The following is a 21,806-nucleotide window of genomic DNA, read 5'->3' as shown; positions in this document are numbered from 1 at the left end:
ATGTGTAAAAATTACGGTCGGAAAAATCATGCGTTACCTACGAGAAAAACTGTCAATGTAGAAGACATTGCTATTTCCCTGTTATTGCGCGTGCTGTTATTGCCCCCAGTTTTTGTAGCTTTCGATCAATTGACCATTGTCCTTCGATCTCGTGTCCTAGCACCCCCCCCCCCTCCCCTCCCTCTACGACGATTTGCGACACCCCCCCCCCCCCCCGCCACACACACACACACACGCACGGGCGGGGGACATGTGAGCGGGTGTACGCGGAAAATTTTGTACGAAATGCTAAATGTGATGAAACTTTGTAGGGAATATGCTGAATGTGTTGAAAGTTTAGTTTTTGGCGCTCAATCTGCTGAATAAAAATATTTTCAGCACTTATAAACACATTTCTAACAAAATTTTAGCTCAATTTTCAGCACATCTTCATAATTACGGCAGCACCATCAAAAATATCGAATTCAGCACTTTCAGCACATTCAATAGAAACATAAAGCACACTTCACATAAAATGCAGCACATCTTTCAAAACATTCTGTACATAATTTTAGCACATTTCTTACATAATTTTGGCACTTCGGAAAGAGAATTGCAGGGCTTTGAGCCATTCTTTGCACAGTTTCAGTGCTTTTCTTACAAAAATTGTGCATAATTTTTCAACACATGTCGAAAATTCAGCGCAATTTTTGCATAAAGAAGGAAAAAGAATTTCAGAAAAAGAAAGGAAAGAAAAAATTCGAAATGAATTTCCACGCTTTCAGCAGGTTCCTTACATAGAAATATTACTTGCGAATGTATTTCTCACTGAAGAGAACAACTGAAAAGCGTCACACGTTCATTATGGCCAACGGAAGTGAGACGAGCACGCTTAGGCAACCTGGTTTCATTCAGTCGAGTAAAGTGGCAATATAATCCAGCTCCGATAACAGCTTTATCATAAGAATTGACAAAATTCTTGTTTTTTTTACTTTTGTTTTTCAACCCAATGGTTTTTTAAGTTGAACTGCTTGGGGGCATTACTCTTTAGTCTTGCTCTGGTGCTGCTTCTTTATTTTGAATTTGGCAAAATATTCCGAATTTGCAACTTTCCAAATTTTGTAAGGAAAGCGTAGAAAACTCGCAAGATAAGTGTTGAAATTGTGTAAGATAAGTGCTGAAAAACATATAAGTAGACTGATAGCTGCTGAAAAAAAATTTTTTTCAGCGGACAAATCATAAATAATTATCTGCTTAATGCGTTGAAAAGCGCTGAAAATTCGTAAGAAATTTGTAAAAAAAAATCAAGACACTAAGCGGATAATAAGGTAAGATTTATCCGATAGCGCATTTCTTTCAGTGGCTGTCAGCGCATTTGAGCGGCTATCAGCGCATTTTTTACACTATTTTAACCTATACATGTAATAGCATATTGTTTTTGTCACACACTCTTATATTTAACTAACAAACCGCATTTACAATATAATGAATAATAATATATTATAATGAGTATAATAAGTTTTGAAAATAACTGGTTTGTAAGAAACTATAATTTCCATAAAAAGTAAGCGGCAGTTGAATATTGCGCTCCAAGTTTAGGTACAAACTTATGAAAAGACAATGCTCGACCAAAATGAAATATGAAAAGAGCTTACTCGACTAATTTCAGTTATGTAAGATTTTACCAGGACTTTAAGACATTCTGGACTTTAGCTCGACTCAGATTTTTAGCAAAAGACTTTAGCTGGACCCAAAATTTTACAAAAAGACTTTGGCTTGACCCAAAATTTGGGCTGGACTTAAGCTCGACACAATATTTGCAAACAAAGTTGAGCTAAAGTCTTTTCATGGGTCCACCATTGGTCTTTTCATAAGTCTGCTCTTTACCATTAAAATTTTATGTGCAATATTGCATATAACGTAGTCAGTTTGTGTGCTCCTTCGTCTTTTACGATTCAGAGGAACCACAAATCCCCCAAAAACCTGCAGTTGATTGAAAAAAAATATAGTTCAAAAATTTGAAAGGGAAAACAAACTGAATAACGCCGCAAAACGGCTAATGGTACTAGGACCAATACTTAGGCTAGCTGGTTTCATTGAATCAAGTAATGTGGTTATATACTCAAGCTGCCATAACTCTTTATCATAAGATTTGACAAAAATTTTAAGGCTTTTGGCAGTTTTCCAAATGTTTCTTAAGTTGGACTGCTCTGGTGCAAAACTATTGAGTCTTGCTCTGGTACTGCATTTTTATGTACAGAAGCAGAAAAAAATAAACATTTCGAATTCTAAAAAATACAGAATGGTTAACCCATGAAAAGACCTTAATTTTTCTTTGTGGGTTATGAAATGACTAATGGTGACCCATGAAAAGACTTTAACTGAACCTTCTTCGTTATGAAAAGGCGTTCGCTCGACTCTTGAAAAGATATTAGCTCGAACTTCACAAGGAAGCTCGATCGTGTAATTTTAGTTAGTATGGCCCCCCTACTAGACTTTTAATGTCTTTTCATAAGTCGAGGCCTAGGCGAGGCGGTTTTATCAATTCGATATTTATCTTCTTTTTTGCAACAAGTAAATGAAAATTACAACCATATGCTTAAACATACTTGAAACAATAAATACTTCAAATCATTCAAGCGAAATAAGATAATGAGCATCAATCAATTTCTTAGAGAATCACATAAAATGTTCTTCCCATTGTTTTCTTCCTAAAAAAATAACTTTTAATAAGCTCCTACTATACAATTCACAGGATATTTTTCATGTTTTGAGAGCAAGAAATAATTCAACGTTTTCTTAAATACTTGTTTTGCCAACAGAAGCAACTGTGGTAACATATGTGTCTAATTTTGAATTGTTTTGTTCGAATATTTTGATGAAGACTCAGATACACGTGAAATTCTGGCCTGGCTATATCATAATTGAATTTGATTAGCGAAATTTTTGCTATTATCAGCCCAACTGGTAGGGTCTTTGTCTGGATTAGCAGATCTCTCGCTTTTTCATACATTTTGCGTAGAAAGCACACCTTTATACCCCAGTTAATCTGTCAGATCAGGAGCTTTATGTCTTTGCAGATAAATTTTGAAAAAAGGTTGCCAAAAACGATCATTGTGAAAGCACAAGTGATTTTAGAAGAAAAATGCGCGCGTTCAGGGGAATTTGTTGCTTTATTGGGTATATTGATCTTATTGCATGAGCAATTTTTTTTAAAGTTTTATTCAGCTGCTCAGCGAATTTAAGATTCCTGTCAATTTCAAGACCAAGATATTTGCAACTTTTTTGTGTTGTGAGAACTTCGTTTTTATTATCAATAGATCCGAAATAGGAATTATTGCGCGAGAAAATGATTAATCCGGTTTTGTTTGTATTCAAAGTTAGTTTGTTCATCTCTACATATTCTTCTGTTTTTTTTAAAAGTTCTTCGATTTTCCCATGTAAGCTACTCTTTTGTCCACAACAGACAATACATTTGTCATCTGCGAATTGAATTACTTTTCCTGTTGTGTCTTTATTAGATGAGAAAATAATCACATTTGAAGAAAATTGAGTGGTTCTCAAGCAGTTCGCTGTGGCAAACCCTTATTCACAACTTCACAATCAGAGAACGTGCCATTAAGTTTTACTTTTCGTCTGCGGTTGGCAAGAAATTAAAAAAGCAACCCTTTCATTTCCTGGGAAAAACCATACAATTCAATTTTTTAAGAAAAAGATTATGCGAAATGGAATTAAACGCTTTTGCAAGGTCTAGAAAAATAGCAACAGTTTCTTTGCTTTGATCTAAATTAGACGAAACTGTTACAACCAGTTATAAAATTGCATCTGTTGCTGACTTTTTTCCTGAAATCTGAATTGCTCCTTATTTATAATTTTATGCTGATCAATGAAATCCGTCTTCTGAGTCAAAAAGAGGCGCTCAAAAATTTTTTGCAAAACTCGGAGTTACAGAAACTGGTTGATAGATTGTGCTATCTAATTTATCACCTTTTTGAAAATTGGTGTTACATAGGCTAGTTTCGTTTTAGTTGGCAAATTGTCCTGCCTAATGCACACATTTAAGGCTAACTTTAGCTTACGTAGCTAATTTGCAAGATTTTTTGAAACGAAATGAGATTTCACTAGGTCCTGCTGCTTTGCTATGGTCGAGCAAGTCAATGACTGAATAAAGTTCTCTTCTAGTCACAATTCTGAATGTGATTTCCGATATATTGGGTTTATCAGGGTATTTACAAGCAATATCTGAACCTTTGAAAACACCTAGATTAGCAATGGTTTAATTTATACAATTGACGACATTTTTTATGTCCCTTGCAATTTTACCACTATCTAATGTGATTTCATCAACTTTGACACTTTTTTCACTCGGACTGATCTTCTGTTTAATGAATTTTCATATTTCCGTACTTATTGGTAGTTTTTGGACAAAATTTATGGAAAAATTGTTGTGCGCCTCCCGTAATGTCATATTAGCTAATTTTCTTAAACGCTTAAATTCTTTGTACGTCTCGCTGTTAGGACTTTTTCTTCCATTTATTGAACAAAAAATGTTTTTGGGCAATCAAATGCTTCAATTCTTGTGTTAACCAGGGCTTAGAATTCTTAAAACTTTCACCTCCTTTTTCAACATTCCGAATCGGTGCATGAATCAAACATATCGTTGTCACTCTCACATTGGTACATATTCCTCCACAAATTCGGCAAGGGCAAGATCTGTTAAAATTAGATCATGAGAAAAGTAGAAAATTTCTTGTCGTTATCCTTTCTTGACGATATCTTATCCAAGAAGAGTTTTATCAAATTATTTTTTTTAAGTAATCGAGAGCGAAAATCCCTTCGATTTACCTCTGATGCCGACATATTACTGTTATCATAATCAGTATTAACATAAGTAATCAAAACGTATCAAATTAAAGCATTTATGGAAATAACGTTTTGCGTATAAGGTATGCATGGATGAAAATTTGTTTTATCCAAATTTTGAAGTTTTGGGCCACAAGAATTGGGCAGATCAAGTTAATTTTCTGGGAAACTGCTCACTTCTCGCAGTCATTCGGGTAGTAACGAAATAAGCAGGGCGTGGGTATTGAGGAAAAATGTCAGCTTATAGGGTTTGGAGGGGGAGGGGGCAAAAGAAAGATCCAGTGCATTTAATTATAGCATGAATTATTAACTTCCAAACGTAAACTAATTCAACAAAATAGAAAGAGAAGAAAATTCTGGAAACTTATGATACTGCGCGTTGTCCTTAATTTAGGAAACCGATTTTGGCAGAAAAGCTCTTGTGTGCGGTCAACTGAAATGAAACTAACTATAATTCAATTAAAAACTGTCCGTTTTCTACATTAATGCGTGCAGTTTATAATCGTAATGTACTTACGGATTAGGTTGGGTAAATCACGTCTGATGACTAAGTGTCCTAATAACTGCAACAGCTCTACTTCACTCTTAAGTTGAACTAAGTTTAGACGGCTTTGTGTGTTTCTATATGCAACTATCAAACGTGATAACATATTTACCCATTTACAAGTGTCACTGCTGTTAGGGTTTCTTAGGCTATTCTTTAATCATGTTAACGTCAGTTGTTAATTTTCGTCTAATTAACTGCTGCCGTGATTATTAGCCGAAAGGGGAGGTTGCACGGATAGACCTTCGTTACGCTATTTTCCCATTATTTTTCCACAAAAATTGAAAACTGCCAATTGAGTTTGAGATACCGGCGTCCTTCCGCTGATGCATGGCGATGGCCCGCGTTTCATTTGTTCTTCATTCAACGTCACTTGATTTTCTGTGCTTATAACTGAATTTGATTGAGCAACCACAATTGAATTACATGAATTGAACGCAAAAAAGCCAACCAAACTGCCTAGATAAAAATTTTTTATGACTCGCCTATGTGAGCCTTCGGCTATCTATGAGCGCACTCCCTTGGAGAGATAGTAAACCGAAAGAAGAAAATTGAGGCAGTAAATATAAAGCGATATTTAGTTATACCTCACCTAGAGGATTAGATTAGAAACACTTGTTCAGATGTTGTTCAGATGATGTTTGATCGCGAGGATTTGCTGGTCGGGCATTGATCTTGCGTTTACTAATCACCATGGTCAAAATCAAACTAATTATTACAATTCAAAGAAAATTCTATTGGTGTGCTGTCTTTTTACGGGACTAGGGGCATAGCCGACACACAAATTAGAAGACACGCCTATTGGCCGACATATTTCATCAAGACGACGTGAAAATTACCGAAATCAGAAGTGTATATGCGCGTGTGCCCTGTACTATTTTAACATTGTATCTTGTTTCTCATTTTAGATCTTGTTTTCTGCAACCGCAGCCCAAATTTGTCACTTCTGTCCGTAGTGTTGATAATCTCAGTCCACGTAACCTTTAGGAGGATCAGGAGAAGAAACGGTTTCCATTACCAAATATAGACGCGGCCGAGATCGTTTATATTACCGATGATGACTCCGATTTTGTCTCAAATACTGATACCGTGGCTTTTTGCTCGGCAATCTGTTGTTCTGTTTTGTCAACGTCTGTTTTTCCCGTGGATGAAAAACTCGAACTGATTGAAGAAATGCTATCATCAGTTAAACCTTAGAATTCCCTATTATTTGCTCAGGAAACCAGTAGCATCTTGGGTTAATAAGACTAACTCATGACAAACTAACAAAAGAACGGCAAATGCCGGCAAAGTTTAAGATTTTTTTAGAAGCTAACCAAAAGCAATTCGTCGGGCCAATAAAAACTATGAATTGTTCTCTAAAAACATAATATTGCTTAGTTCAATAGAATTGTTCCGAGTTTTAGCAAGCAACCTTTTGGCATTAAAAAAAATAATATCAAAAATAAACTATGCATTCTGGATGAATTTGGATTAAATTGGCGACAAGCAAAACAATTTTTATTCCAGAAAGCTTTCTCAAGAGCGGAAAATAAAATAGTCCGGATCCGAATTTACAAAGATCGTGCGATCAAGTTGTAGGGCCTGTTCGTCTGTCCTTCCTGCTGAAATTTGAAAAAAATTTAGCCAAAAAATTATAATGTACGGAAACTATGTCATGAAGGTCGAGGTGTCAACGCTAAAAGTGAACAAAAGTGTAAGAATTGCGGTAAATGATATGTACCAATTGCATTTTTCAGCGTTGAACGCGGTGATTGCGGTGAAAAATATGTTTCAACGCTACGAATCGCAAATCTTACAAAAATTCATTGCTAAATTTACCAAACATCTTCACAGCACAAAACAGATGTGAGAATAGCAGTGAATGTGTTGAGTGGTGAAAAAAAAATTCACCACTAAGAAGAGCAAACCTTAGTGTTTCACCGCTAAATTAACACAGCTTCCTACCAAATCAAATTTTTAACAAATTATGTCAGATTTCGAGTCAACGCGTTGAAAGCTTTGGAAAAGAATATTAATTTTACGGCAAAATTCTCCGAAACGCGCTAATAGCTGCAGTAGTGGTACGGTAGTACTGGTCAAGTTGACAATTTTTGTAGCAACCAGTAGACAGATGAAGATTTTAACTTTTAAAAGAGTTTTTTCTAGTAAAGCAACATATATAATTCACAAAAATGTCATATAACAATTACGAAAATGTCAAAATATATTGAAACTCGTAGTCAGAGATTCCTATTTACGGGGAGTCTAAAACAACAAGAATTTTCAGTGTGTTTTTCTAGAAAAAAACTTTTCACCTGTTTTAGTTGCATGAAAACAAAAAGAATGAAAAAAATTTTATTTAGAACACGGTGTTACTCAAATAAATCAATTTAAAATTCAAGTCAGATGATATCTATTCCCTCAAGTTTGTTGAGCTAGATGCTGGCGCTCACATATCGTTGAAAACAAGGGGCTGCATACTTTGAAAGTGAACCAATTAGGCTCTTTGGTATGTGATTTGAAATGCTTTTTCATTGTGAACGCGATTCGCCTTGGAATATACACAAGAAATTTATAACTGGTTTTACTTGAACATGTCAAAACAATAATTGCAGAATTCATAACAGTACCGTTTCTGTCCATTTCTGCTTTAGGGAATATTCAAATCAAATCAAACTCATAGTCAGAGATCCCCTATGTGTGGGAAATCAAGAAATTTGGTGTAGTTTCTCTGCAAAAAAGTTATTTTATTTTCATCGTGGAAAGCGGCGAGAGACAAAACTCCACTCCTGAGATCTGCACATCTTTGTTTAATTCACCGGTAAAAAATATTTTAATTTTTATGCGATGAATTTTTGTAGGATTTGCGGTGTTTAGCGGTGAAATTTTTATTGTCACCACTTCCTGTTGGTATTGATTTTTTTTACCGCTGAAACGGCGAAAATAATAAATTCAGCGAAAATAATCAAACATCTCACAAAATTTCAATGCATATGTTGACAGAGGGCGGAGTTGAATAAGAAATTGTTGACATGCAGGAGGTGAGAAGCTCGCACCCGTGTAAGGAAGTTTCTTTTTTGTAAAGAATTACGGTGAATGTGGTGAAAATAAAAATGTCATCGCTAAAAACCGTAAATATTACAAAAATTCACCGCTAAAAACAGCATATTTTACAAAAAATCACCGCATTCATCGCTAAACGATGCGGGCGCTTTGCTGTGAAAAACATATTTTGCAGCGATATTGACTACAAATTTTATCGACAAAACCTCGACCCGGGACACATTAAAATAATAATAATAAAAATATTAATAATAATAATAATAATAATAATAATAATAATAATAATAATAATAATAATAATAACAATAATAATAATAATAATAATAATAATAATAATAATAATAATAATAATAATAATAATAATAATGAATTTCACTAAACTTGTTTTCACCAAGCTTAGTGAGTCCCTAAAGGGGCTTGAAATAGATTTCCCTCAAACACTGTCCATCCATATGGGTACGATTTGTAATTAAAATTCTTAGCTAAATCAAATAGATATTCTTTGACTTATCTTTTGAATTTGAGAGGAATTGAATATGGGTTATAGTTGGGGAAATCACGCGCCAGTGACATCGAATTTTTGAAGTTTGTAATTCGGTAGAAAAAATTAGATCGGCAACGCCGGCGATTAATTTCATTTGAGTATAAAAATATTTTCTCGTTTGATAGGATTTTCGGATGTCCATTCCTTATTTGCCAAAATTGCTCTGCCTCAAGTGGAAGTTTTTTGTCAAAACTCTGTTTAAAACTAAGAGATCCAAAAAGACAAATTGATATGTGATCGGAAGTAAATTTACTGATCGAAGACAATCTTTGTATTCTTTATCAGTAAAATGACTGTTTGATTGTATCCATTTTAAACTTTTTCTCTGAAGCCTTTCCATTTGCCTGACGATAGTTTTACTGGCATACCAAACATTTGATCCATAAAACAAGATCGATATTATGTAAGTTTTGACTAGGTTGCATTTGAGTGACAATTTTGTTTCACTTGGAATTGTTCTCTTTAGATAAACAAGCTTCTGATTTGCTTTTTGTAGAACAAAACTTAAGTGATGATCCCACGATAAATTTTCTGAAACATATATGCCCAACTCTTTGAAGTGTTTTTCCTGTGAGATGTTTCCATTGCTGGGAAGACTCAAAATTTGCTTGATTTGGTTTTTACGTAATGAAAATTGTACGTTTTTAAACTTATCGAAATTGAAGTTTAACCGATTCTCCTTGCTCCTAGCAATAGCATTTTCAATATCTTTTTCCAGTTGTATTTTATTATCTACAGTGCTGACAGTATTTGCGTCATCCGCGTATAAATAGCACTCATTGACAATTATTTTGGGTAGGTCATTTATATAAACGGAAAAAAGAAACACTGTAAAAATTGACCCTCTGCTGTCGATCAGTTAAATATGACGCGAAAAACCTCAAGAAAGCACTGTCAAATCCCATTCGACATAATTTTAAAAGTATGATATTATACTTGATGGTACCAAAGGCCTTTGCTATGTCTAGATACACTGTGATCGGCATTGTGTTTGCTTCAAGGAACTCATACAACCTGTTGCAGTAGAGAAATTGTAATTGTAATTGTGATTTGTATTGAAATTGTAATTAGGATGCATCAAAGGGTTCAAACACTATTATGGTGATATCCAGCGTCAAATATTATTGGATAAATGTTGTGATAACGCACATGACCTACCTAAACTTTCTTAAATAGACACAATTGATAATCCCTTTGGTGACCACCTCCATTTTAACAGCCTCACATTCTAACTGCGTGAATAATCTTCCTTTAAAAAGATACTCACAACCGTATTTGCATCTCAAGCTTCACTAGTAGGTAACACTATATATTACTTTTCAATCTCAATTTACATGAAGAGCCGCAAAAGGTTAATTAAACAGGAGGTCAGTGCAAAAATAGCCAAAGGTACAAAAGGTACAATAGCATTTGCATTTTTACCATAAATCTTCTACACAGCTGAGACTTTCGTTCATAACCTGGAGTGAAAAAGGAACACCTTAAGAAATCTCTCTTTTTCTAACGGCTCTCTAAAATGACTGGCGCCAATTTTGATTAAATTTGGACCGTAAATCTTTTTTCGCCACCGCAACACAGTTATATTCTCTTAAATTATGAACGGAGCTTGTTTTTTAAGCAAATATCAACGCATTTTACAGAAGAATATCTGTTTACGCTATCAGTTTTTTGGGGTTATCTTTTAATTGAAATTGTATTAACAAATTAATTTGATGTTCCTTATAGTATTTCTTCATTTGTTCTCAGAATTAAAACAGAACCCATTAAAAAATTAAACGGGATTAACTTACGAAAACTACGACAACATTTAATAAAAAAAGATGGTCAGTTCCATCAGTTGTAAACGACGAGCCATAAAAGTTCATTCGCGCAACAATTAATAATGTTATTGATTTCTTACCATGCCAAATTTGGTGTATAATCTATAATCAAGATGAAAACATGGTGGGTCTGTTTGTTTGAACTATTGGCGTTTTTAGACAGGAGCGGTGATTTGGGTCAGTGAATAGCCCAGAAATAGCTAATTGTTTACCTGTGCAGGGTATCCTGCTGAGTTGGCTCCCATCCAATCACAACCTGATCTCTTTCATATATAACCCTTTTTTGCTACTGCGACCTTATAAGCTAGAGGCCCCCTACTTCCAAGGAATATAGCAGAACCGAAATGATTCTAACGGACCCATAAACGTGCTTAATTTATGTTCTTACTTCAATAATTATAACCTCAAAACTAGATCTATAGAGTTTTTTTCAGATTCTTTTATAATTTTTGTCATAAGTTCTGCCCATCACGAGAAATATTATTGCATGTGAAAGCTGTTGTTCGATAATAATCAAACCTTTTGAATATAGTCATATCAGAAATTTGAAGTTACACCAGAAATTTTAATAGTTATGTCAGTTTAATGCTTCTTTTTGTCATAACTCAGGTCTGATTTTGTGTTATTTTGTTTATTCGGTTATGTCCGACTGGACTGGCGATATTGTTTTTGCAATTGCACATCGTCGAGGCACCAAGCGACGCACAAACAGGTAAATATGCCGCAGTACCATTGACTGGGACTGATAAAAACATAAAAGAGGAGCAAATTTGAGCGGATAGTCGAAAAATCCACCCAAACAATTTCCATTTTTGACAGGATTAAACCCGGGTCGAGGTTTGGCGGTGAATTTTTGTAAGAAATGCGGTGAAATGCGGTGAAAAAAAATAATTTTCACCGCGTATTTCTTACATCTTTTTGCGGTGAATGCGGTGAATCACGGTGAATTATTTATTTTCACCGCGTTCTCAGTATTCTTACAAAAAGGAATCGTTCCCTCACGGGTTCGAACCTCTGTCCTCCTGCATGCCTTCAACTGCTTAGTCAACTGCGCCAACTGTCAAGTACATCTTTAAAATGTCTTGTGAGTTTAAATCAGATTGAGTAAACTTTGGAAATCATATGCGGTGAATTTTTGTAAGAAATGCGGAGAATTTTTCGGTTAATTTTTGTAAGAAATGCGGTGAAATGTGGTGATTTTTTTCACTGCATTCACCGCTTTCACCGCATTTCTTACATTATTTTGCCACGAGAGTCGATGCGGTGAATTTTTGGAGGAAATGCGGTGAATCTTGCGGTGAATATTTGTAAGAAATGCAGTGAAATGCGGTAAAATATTTTCTTTTTCACCGCATTCACCGCTTTCACAGCATTTGTTTCCAAAATTCACCGCATTCACCATATTTCTTACAAAAATTTACCAAAAATCCTCGACCCGGGAATAGCATTCGTTATAAAAATATGAGTGAGAAAAAATGAGCAGAAATCCAACTGAGATATAATGTAATCCCATTCACCTCGATTTACAAAGTTGAAATACTGCTAAAAGTTTTCTCATCCGTTGTCTGATGTACATCATTGTGTTCATTTGAAAATGTTATTCTAATATTTAGCAGAAGAAAAATATTCAACTTAAATCAGCTTGGTTGTCAAAATTTTAGTCACTCAGACGAAAAGAATTGATGTTGTATTTTGACCTTACGTACAATTGACTCCTCTCCGTATTATTAGTCCACAACGGAGTGCTCTTTTTCTTTTGTTTCCGATTTTCATCTGTTGTATTGTATATCAATCTTCAGTTATTTTGCCCAAAGCTTATTGGTGAGAAAAAATATGAAAAAAACATGGGTAACCGGTACCAGTTCAGTCGGCGGTAGTTAGCTAAGTGGATAGTCTTAGATGTGTGCCTTGAAGAAGCCACCTTGGTCTCAAAACAAATCTCGTTCTAAATTTTTTGCCAGTCCGATACTCATCAGCGCAGGCAGGAGTCTGAGATGGAGCAGTTGAGGCAGAGCATCCAATAGTGCCCTTGAGAGAAGAGAAAAAAGTGGTTGCCGATAGGACCCTGTTGTTTAAAAGTGGCCCTAGTAGTCATTTCTCAGTGACTTCAACTTTATATTGGGAATGTTTCCAATTAGCCAAAGATTCGAAAGTCGTACGGATTCGAAAGTCAGCAAATTAACGAAAGTGAAATTGAGAACAGTAGATGAAATATGCCTGGTTGGCGGTGAGACGGCTAGACCCACCGATTCAAGTCCTAAATGAACAAATAAACTTGCAGTCCTTGTTAGTAGGGAATTAAAGCAGTATCAGTAGGGTCTAGGTGCAACCTTGAGAAGATTGATACAGTGTACGTCTGAAATACGGTTAGTAGCGCATGAAAAATTTTTTTGATTTTCCCAGCGCACTGCTAGTACCTGAAGTAAAGAACTCTTAGTGAGAAATACTATGGAAAGATAAGAAAAAAAGATGTGGTGATAGTCGCAAAATTAAATAGATAGTCAAAGTAGTGTTGCAACTGATATTGCAGAGCTTGAACGATAAAGAATGGCTACATTACATGTTTGGATTAGTCAACACCTGCTCTGCATTGTCTCAAAATATGATCTAAAGAGTTTTGCTGCTCATCGAACTCTTCTCTCAAAGAGCTAGGCCTCCGGATGGGTCACGCACCTTTGCCCTGGTCTTCATGGCTTAGTACCAGTTCCTCTACGTCTGATGACTAAATGCCTAACGCTCCGGCCAATAGGATGTGCATGTGAAAATTAACAAAATCCCCCATTCATCAGGTCGGAATAATTCAAACAGTCAACCATCTGATTGGGCATTTACCTAATTTTTAACAGTAGACTGGAGAGCTCCTGCTAATGACATTCTTGCGTTATTTCAAGAGTTATAGATGCGTTCTCTATATTCGAGAAATTTTGTAATGCAATCAAAACTTTTGTTCATTTGCCGCATCAAGTGCCTTCTTTTGTGAGAAAATGAGATCGCGTTGACGAAGTAACACTTACATCAAATGCAGCAGGTTTGCCTGCTTTTCAAGTAAAAGCAAAGATGTTTCCGGGCGTGATTGACTTTCTGTAACAAACAATTCCATTTTTAACTACTGCTGAGAGTTTGTTGGATGAGCGAGCAGACTTTATTTTGTCTCAAGTCCAGTCCTTTTCTGGAATTGTGTCTCCTCACCCGTGAAACGTAGAGGCTTGATCACCATAGATGTCTAAAACTATTGCTCTAACGATCCAGCGTTTCCTTTCTGCGTTTTAGACAAGGATACCCAACATGTATTTGACTAAACTTCGAAGTCCCGGAGCGGGAATATGGGGAGCAAACAACCATGCCATGCTTCAGCATATCCAACAGATATTAAGAGATGAGAAAAAGATTCTTCTTCCGAAGCTAAACTATTTTGGTGTCCTTGAAATATTCTGTTATAAAAAAATTCTTGGATCGCTTTTGCAAAAAAAATTTGGAATATCTAGTGGAACTAAACTGCAAAGTGCTTAAAAACATTACAGTTTTTTGGGCTGTTGTTGTTAATTGAAATTCTGTGAGGACAAAATAGGACCAACGTATGATGCTCTAATCTGGCCTTGGCATAGGGGAACACCAATACCTTATACCTTGGCATAGGGTTATTGGTATGATTGGCTGAGTCCAAGATTTTTATCGAAGAACAGCACCAAATTTTTTCTAAACTTTTGCGTGCTGTTGGAAATCAGATTTTTTCAACCATTTGATAATTAGATTGTTCCGTTTTTGGAAACCTAGTCAACACAAAAACTTGAGGCCCCAATGCAGTGGCATAGAGCACCTAAGGCGTACTGATTATCATCGTCGTAGACCAATTTTTCTATTAGTACGAGAACTATTTTCTCTGTTTTGTCAATAGGTTTTTTGCAGACAAAATCTGCGCATCTTATTAATCCAAGACCCTCAAAACCCGTGATATCCCTCCTTTTTTTCGTATCGAGTCTGTCTAGGTCACCTGTTGACTACTGTTCACAGTTATCGGCCTTAAAGTAGAGGCCATTATTAGGCCCGAGCTCGCATAAAATGTTCGAGGATTTAACTGACTGTGTTGAGAACAAGAAAATTGGATAAAAATGGCAATGCCAATCTTTGAATTAGTAACTGCTATCATCATTTTGCTTCGTTTTATATAATTTAACGCATTGCAAAAACCATTTCGTAAAACGCCAGAGAAAATTGACGAGGTGAAGAAAGCTTTTATACAAAGCCTTTTCCGAAAGTATAATGGCATTCAATCCGCCTTTCACCCCAACATCAAATTACAGGTTCTCGAAAAGAAAATCTGTTGCTTGTGATTATGCTTTTGTCGCTAATCTTTTAGCTTTGTTTTTCCTCAAGACATCCCCGAAGGAAATAGAGTGAACAACACTTTTTTTCAACGGAGAAGTTAATGATCTCAAGGCATTTAGTGGTTGATCTGATGCGTTACACTGCACATCATGCAAAAGATTTTTGGGGAAATAATTTTGAAAATCCAGCTGCTGCAATCTTTAATACTGGGTTCAAATTTTCCATAACATTTAATTCGCTGAATTCATGAGGTTATGACGAGAAAAATATCCACCGAAACTAGGCTTTTTTCTGTAAACGCATTTTTTGCAGCTTAAGAAGTTGCCTTGTTGACCGATGCAAAACTTTCGGCATTCAGGGAGTTTGCTGATTTGCAATATTTGACCTGGAAACAAGAAAATTTCAGCAAGTTTGAAAATCTTTTCCATATTGTTATCGTCCAATTGTTAGCGCTATCCGAACGGTTTATCTTTTCCAAAAATTTTTGGCTGTTATTCCGTTTGCTCTTTGCTCTCCTCTGTTACTAGCAAGTACGATTCATCAGCTAAACCGAACAATTTCCTGCAATTGAGTTCTCTATTGGGAATTTCAATGAACTAAGAAATGACGTGAAAGCAAAGTTGCAGTCTTATTCCTTCTATCTTATCCGCCATATTATTGCGTTTGCCTTTTTGGGAAAATGTTAGACGAAGGCGTGTGTGTGTGTGTGTGTGTAGACTAAGTCAGATAACAGCAAAAATTTACTCAATTACATTTTGCTTTTCCGATCAAAATGTTCTACAGAAACTAGAAATCTACAAGAAATAAAGACGACAGAGTTACCACTGTGCTGGTATGTAAAGAATACTTCATAAGTTTCCGCTTTGGCAATTGGTTAACTTGATAATTCTTTCGGCAACTAGTTGAAAAACAAATTTCTATCAATAATAAAATTATGAAATTTAGCAGAATTAAGAAAGATTGCCACTAGTTGAAAAGTTGCGTTTATCGAAAAGTTGCAAAAAAATATGACTTTATTATTTGGCGCATTAGGCGAAAAAGGCTCAATTAGTCAATGCCACCGCTAAACATGTATGGATTGTGATCTTACATAAATTAGTCAAATCTGTTAAAAATTACTGCTTTTTAACGGCGATCGTAGTTATAATCACCCAAGTCATTTACATGATTGTGTACCTTTTGACGCGATGCACTGTATGCTTGGAATTCAGTTCCTCTCTTCTACCACTGCCCCAGCTCATCCTAATTGTTCAAATAGTGCTGACTAGAAATTAGGTTGTAAAGAGAGTAAAGAGACGTTAACTTGGAAAGCGGCGAATTAGAATGCGGTGAATTGTAACAAAAACCATCAATGATTTGATGCAAGAGGACTTGTTGAACCCCCCCGGTTCGCAACTGGCACCCTTTGCTAACTGCAACTCACCCATACATACTAAAACTTTCCATCTTCTGAAACCTCACTTTTCTTGGTCACACTTATACTATTTGTTTGTATTTCTGAAGAAATGATACAGTAAGATTAACGCTAGAATGGATGAATATTTGTTTCACACGAGATTCCCAAGATAATTTTAGCGGATTCTTCCAGTCGGTGAATTTATTTAAGACCACTTGTAAGTTAAGCAATGATTTTAGGTACGGTCACCGCTAACGAGCGCTCATTTTTACTTTTTCACCGAATTTTTTGGATGATTTTACCGCCTTTATATAAGTGGTAAATAATCTTAAAATTTTCGATAATTCAATTATATATGTATCTCTGATTGCCGCTGCCCAGCAGTACGTTTTCACCTCAATCATTGTGTTTCTGATAAAGAATTAAATTTAACTAATCGGTGAAATTGCTTAGATCAAAACCCGACGAGGCATTTGAAACTCAGGACTTGGCGAAGCTTGACACGAGCGAATTGCAACCACGATTCACCCACTTGTCTCTAGTGAAATCTCTTTTGGTCGTCATTGTCAACCTCGGTTTCCAAGGCAATCTAGTCTTCACAATCTATAAAGTAGCCCTATGCTCGCCAGAGTCCTCTGGATCATTTGCGATTCATTTCCGCTCTTGGGAACAATCCAGCAATACCCTTAAGGCAGCTTTGTTAATGGTTGCGGTAAGCACAAGCTCAATTGTGGCACAGATGTTGAACTCATTGTATGCGGCCATTCTGGCTTTCTCTGGCAACGGGTGTTTCAAAAGCAGCTCCCAAAAGTTGACCTACTACAATGTGCAGATAACTCTGGGCATTGTGGACTTCTTAGCGAGAGGGGTGGTGGTGTTCATGCTAGTGTTACAGATATCAGTGCAGGATCAATGCGTGCAGGAAGACAAGAGGTCAGTTTACAAGCATGCATTCTCGGGTTGAAGTTTCAACATTTATCCACCTCTAATTACCATAGGGATAAGGGTGTAAGGCCTCGTTCACTCTTAGCTAATGGAAAAGAGTGTACTAGGCCGAATATTGAGAAAACAAACCCCCAATACACTCTCATTCTCCAAAATTTAAGCAATGCGAGGGTGTTCTAGCACATAAAATGAAGAGACGATTGAAGATTCCCTCGCTCCCGAGATGCACTGTTTCTGGCTAATTACGTGCATGTGTTAATTTGGTTGTTTTGTTAATACCATGCATTGATCTCGATCATAGTGATTGACCAGGATTATGATAAGTAACCCTAGTTGAGACTTAATGACAAATTTGCAATTATTTATAAACAAATTTTGAAAAATAGTGCATTATTTCTACAAATATTGTAACAGCCCCACCCCATTCTTCCTTAGGCATTATTAAGTTTCAGTTTGTTAATCCGTTAATCTTTAGACGCCTTTCCGCCTAAACTTTATTTTACTTTCGCGCAACTTGTGCATAGTATAATTATTTTCTATAGCAAAACTTGGCACGCAATTTTATTTAGATTTTGCGTGTTTCTAGACCTAATTGAGATTTTGTTCCGTTGGCCCTATTCCTTCGCCCATTAACACATCCCCAGTGATGAGCGGATTCAAATCTTGCAAGAATCTTGCAAGATGATTCAAAACTTGCAAGATTCTTGCAAGAATCTTGCAAGATATCAATCAAGGCAAAAATATAAATCGGGGTACAAATGTTTTAGGAAACATCTTCGAAGCAAACTTTTGTTTATTTTTATTTGTGTATAATTGGTAGCTGAAACTTTATTTGTGTATAATTGGTATTTGTGAATAATTGGTAGCTTACTAATTTATTTGTTATATAATTGGTAGCTGTATAATTGGTAGCTGAAAATTTATTTGTGTATAATTGGTTTTGTGTATAAAATTTATTTGTATAATTGGTAGCTGAAACTAACTGAAAACCGAATGAAATGACTGATATCAGTATTCTTGATCAGCAAAACTGAACATAATTGACTTTTTTTGAACACGCCTTTTGAATGGGAAATCTTGCAAGAATCTTGCAAGTTTCTTGCAGGATTTTGAATTCAAATACCAATTTCCGGCAAATAACTAGAGACAACTTGAGGCAATCAAATCCGTCTTTTTAAAATTCAATTTACCTAATTAAAGACGAAAACACTTTCAATCTTTTTCTCATTTTTTATTAAAAAAAGTATTATTTTTAAAAAAAAACATTTTTTGGAATTTTTTGTTACTGATCTTATCGGTATTTTAGCATGTTTTTGTTGTCGTAAAAAAATTCCAATTATTTATGGTGGGGTCTAAATATCTTCCTATTGAGATTTTAATAAACAGCTGCTTGCAAGTAGTATGCATTCCCTTCCAAGATTGCTTGCAAGATTCTTGCAAGATTTTGAATTCGTCGATAACTAGGGATAAAACTTTTCTGCTTTCAAATCCAGTTAGTTGAGCTCTTCCTCAACAATTATTTGTAATAAACTTAAATCAAACATAATTTACTCTTATTCAAAACTACTTTGAATTCAAGCAAGAACCTTTGATGTCAGTAATAAGGTAAGATCATTTAAATATAAAACTTAAGTAATTTATCTAAAACAACCCAAACCACGAATCCGCATTTAAATCGTTTAAGTGAATTTTTACAGTAACATACCGGGTTGTTATAAAATTTGCTAACAGGTCTGATTTTGTTTATCCATTATCGGTAGAAGTTGACCCTTTTGGGTAATTTTTATCACAAATAGCTTTTATACGATGCATTTTATACATTTTAAAACTGAATTAAGCAGTCTGCGGTAATGATTATAGAAAAATATTCCACATTGATAAATTAAGTAGAGCTGGACTGGAACGAACTCTTCCGGTGAGATAAGCTAATTGTCTTATCAATTTTTCTTTCACAAAATTTCCCACTTTACAGTTCAAAAGCAATGAATGGGAAGTTGAAAGATGTAAATAGAGAGGATTAGGTAGAAAAGAGCTAGCAATAGTGGACACGCGTGAACAAGTCAATTAGGGCGAATTGTTAAAATAAACAACAACATCAACTGATTGATTTAAATCTGAATAGTTCTAGCACGCCAATGAATTTGAATGTTGTTTATCAAATCATATCTCTGTTTAGGGTTGTTCACTTTCTAATGGGAATGACAATTCACATAAACATGGAATTCCTCACATCTCTCAATGTGATCAGGCGTAACCTCATTGTCCCAAACATAGTCTACACTTTCAACGCATCCGACAAACATTCCTTATATGGCGGCTCTAACCAGGACGGCTATTTGCCACTAGAGGGCGCAGATGGAGGTGGGTTAATGGTGGATGAAAATGGACACGAAGTAAATGTCATAATATACACGAATGAGCCCACTTGGTGGTACTTTCTGTGTCATTCTGTGGTGATGACGTTGTCAATTCTAATTATGTCTGCTCTATTTGTCAAACACAGCATGTGTTTGAACATCATTGCAATCATGCTCGTATTCTACGCATTTTGGCCCAAGTAATCAAACAACGACCATGTCACAAACATCACTTTTCTCATTTATGTCAATGCCCCATTTTGCTGCCCCGCACATATGTTGTTCGATTTCTGTTAATTAAAGATCTTCAAATCAAAAATCTGTAAATTAGTACAATTTTAGCGGTGGCTGCAAACTCAATTTCTCAACTTTGGCGTTCTGTGAGTAGCGGCGAAAATTAAACTGGCCATACCTTGGGTAATTTAAAACAAACCCATTTAAAACAAACAAACAATTGGATAAACATTCAACTGGAGTTGAATACTATTGAAGAAAACCATGTTTTGTGAAATTTATCTTTTGTTTTGAAATTTAAAAAAAATAGACATTTATTTCATTTTTCTAAAAGATTAATTGTTAATAAGGAGGCTCGATAATGTGCGTCTGCACATAATGTTCCTATATTTTTATTGTTCCGAACCGTCCACATTTTTTATTCAATTGTCTATCAAATGAAGAAATTAGAAGATATTAAAAAACATTGTTACAAACCCCAACTACCAAAAAAACTATACAATTGAATACGGCATAAGAGAGCTTATGATACCTGTCAACATTAAGACTACGATACATTAAAAGTGACAAACTATACAAAAAAATTGTACGGTAAAAACTCAATATCTAATTTTAAAAGGACAAATTAACAAAGTCAAAATACCATCTACAAAATCCTACAATACACAAACTCACTTGTCTTGAACTACCAGCAGACACAACCTGTCAACAAACGATCAAATTTTTTCAACAAAAAACTTTTAAGTTATAAAAACAATTAGATTTTAAAGATTAAATTCAAATTCAATTTCGTTATAAGTCCACAATACCAATTATTTATAAACAAATTTGCAAATTTTGAAAAATAGTGCATTATTTCTACAAATATTGTAACAGCTCCACCCCATTCTTCCTTAGGCATTATTAGGTTTCAATTTGTTAATCCATTAATCTGTAGACGCCTTTCCGCCTAAACTTTATTTACTATCGCCCCATTTTTTCATAGTATAATTATTTTCTATAGCAAAACTTGGCCCGCAGTTTCTTTAGCTTTTCCGTGTTTCTAGAGCTAATTGAGAATGTATAGAATACATTAGTACAATATTAGCGGTGGCTGTAAACTCAATTTATTAATTTTTGTGCTCTGTGAGTAGCGGTGAAAATATAATAGCCAATTCTTCGGTAAATTAAAACAAACCCATTTAAATCAAACAAAACAAACGAACAATTAGATAAACTTTCGACTGGAGTTGACTACTATTGCGAAAAAACTCCAAGGTTTTGTAAAATTTAACTTTTGCTCTGAACGTTGTAAAAAAAAGACATAATTTGTACTTTTCAAAAAGACTAATTATTAAAGAGGAGGCTGGGTAATGTGCGTTTGTACATGATGGTCCTACATTTTTATTGTTCCGAACCATCCACAATTAGTTCAATTGCCTATCAATTGAACAAATTAGAGGAGATTGAAAAACATTGTTACAAACCCCAACTACAAAAAAAATTATACAATGGAATACGGCATAAGGGAGCTTATGATGCCTGTCAATATTAAAACTACGATACAATACAAGTGACAATCTAAACAAAAAAAATTGTACGGCAAAAACTCAATATCTAATTTTAAAAGGACAAATTAACAAATTCAAAACAACATCTACCAAAACCTAAAATACACTAACTCACTTGTCATTAACTACCAGCAGATACAACCTGTCCACATAACGATCAAATTTTTTTCAACAAAAAACTTTTAAGTCATAAAAACAATTAG

The 21,806-nt window shown here is 35.1% G+C and overlaps 1 protein-coding gene across 1 annotated transcript; it reads left to right on the top strand.

The window, feature by feature from the left end:
* The first annotated feature begins 10,850 nt into the window (after positions 1-10,850).
* Positions 10,851-20,216, top strand: LOC142337086 (uncharacterized). Its single transcript, XM_075386155.1, has 3 exons — positions 10,851-11,507; positions 16,971-17,450; positions 19,639-20,216. Exons 1-3 carry the CDS (start codon positions 11,437-11,439, stop codon positions 20,021-20,023), a joined length of 936 nt encoding a protein of 311 aa, XP_075242270.1. The 5' UTR covers positions 10,851-11,436; the 3' UTR covers positions 20,024-20,216.
* The last annotated feature ends 1,590 nt before the right edge of the window (positions 20,217-21,806 follow it).

The sequence above is a fragment of the Convolutriloba macropyga genome, chromosome 3 (assembly GCF_964194025.1).
Source record: "Convolutriloba macropyga chromosome 3, txConMacr16.3, whole genome shotgun sequence".
In the NCBI taxonomy this organism is placed as follows: Eukaryota; Metazoa; Xenacoelomorpha; order Acoela; family Convolutidae; genus Convolutriloba; species Convolutriloba macropyga.
This window is presented reverse-complemented; position numbering and strand designations above follow the sequence as displayed.

What these genes read in the sequence shown, in the direction of transcription:
- LOC142337086 (XM_075386155.1), top strand. Translation starts at nt 11,437, where the DNA reads ATGTCCGACTGGACTGGCGATATTGTTTTTGCAATTGCACATCGTCGA. An exon ending in ACCAAGCGACGCACAAACAG is followed by an intron (nt 11,508 to 16,970) that starts GTAAATATGCCG and finishes GAAATTGCTTAG; the next exon opens with ATCAAAACCCGACGAGGCAT. An exon ending in TGCGTGCAGGAAGACAAGAG is followed by an intron (nt 17,451 to 19,638) that starts GTCAGTTTACAA and finishes ATCTCTGTTTAG; the next exon opens with GGTTGTTCACTTTCTAATGG.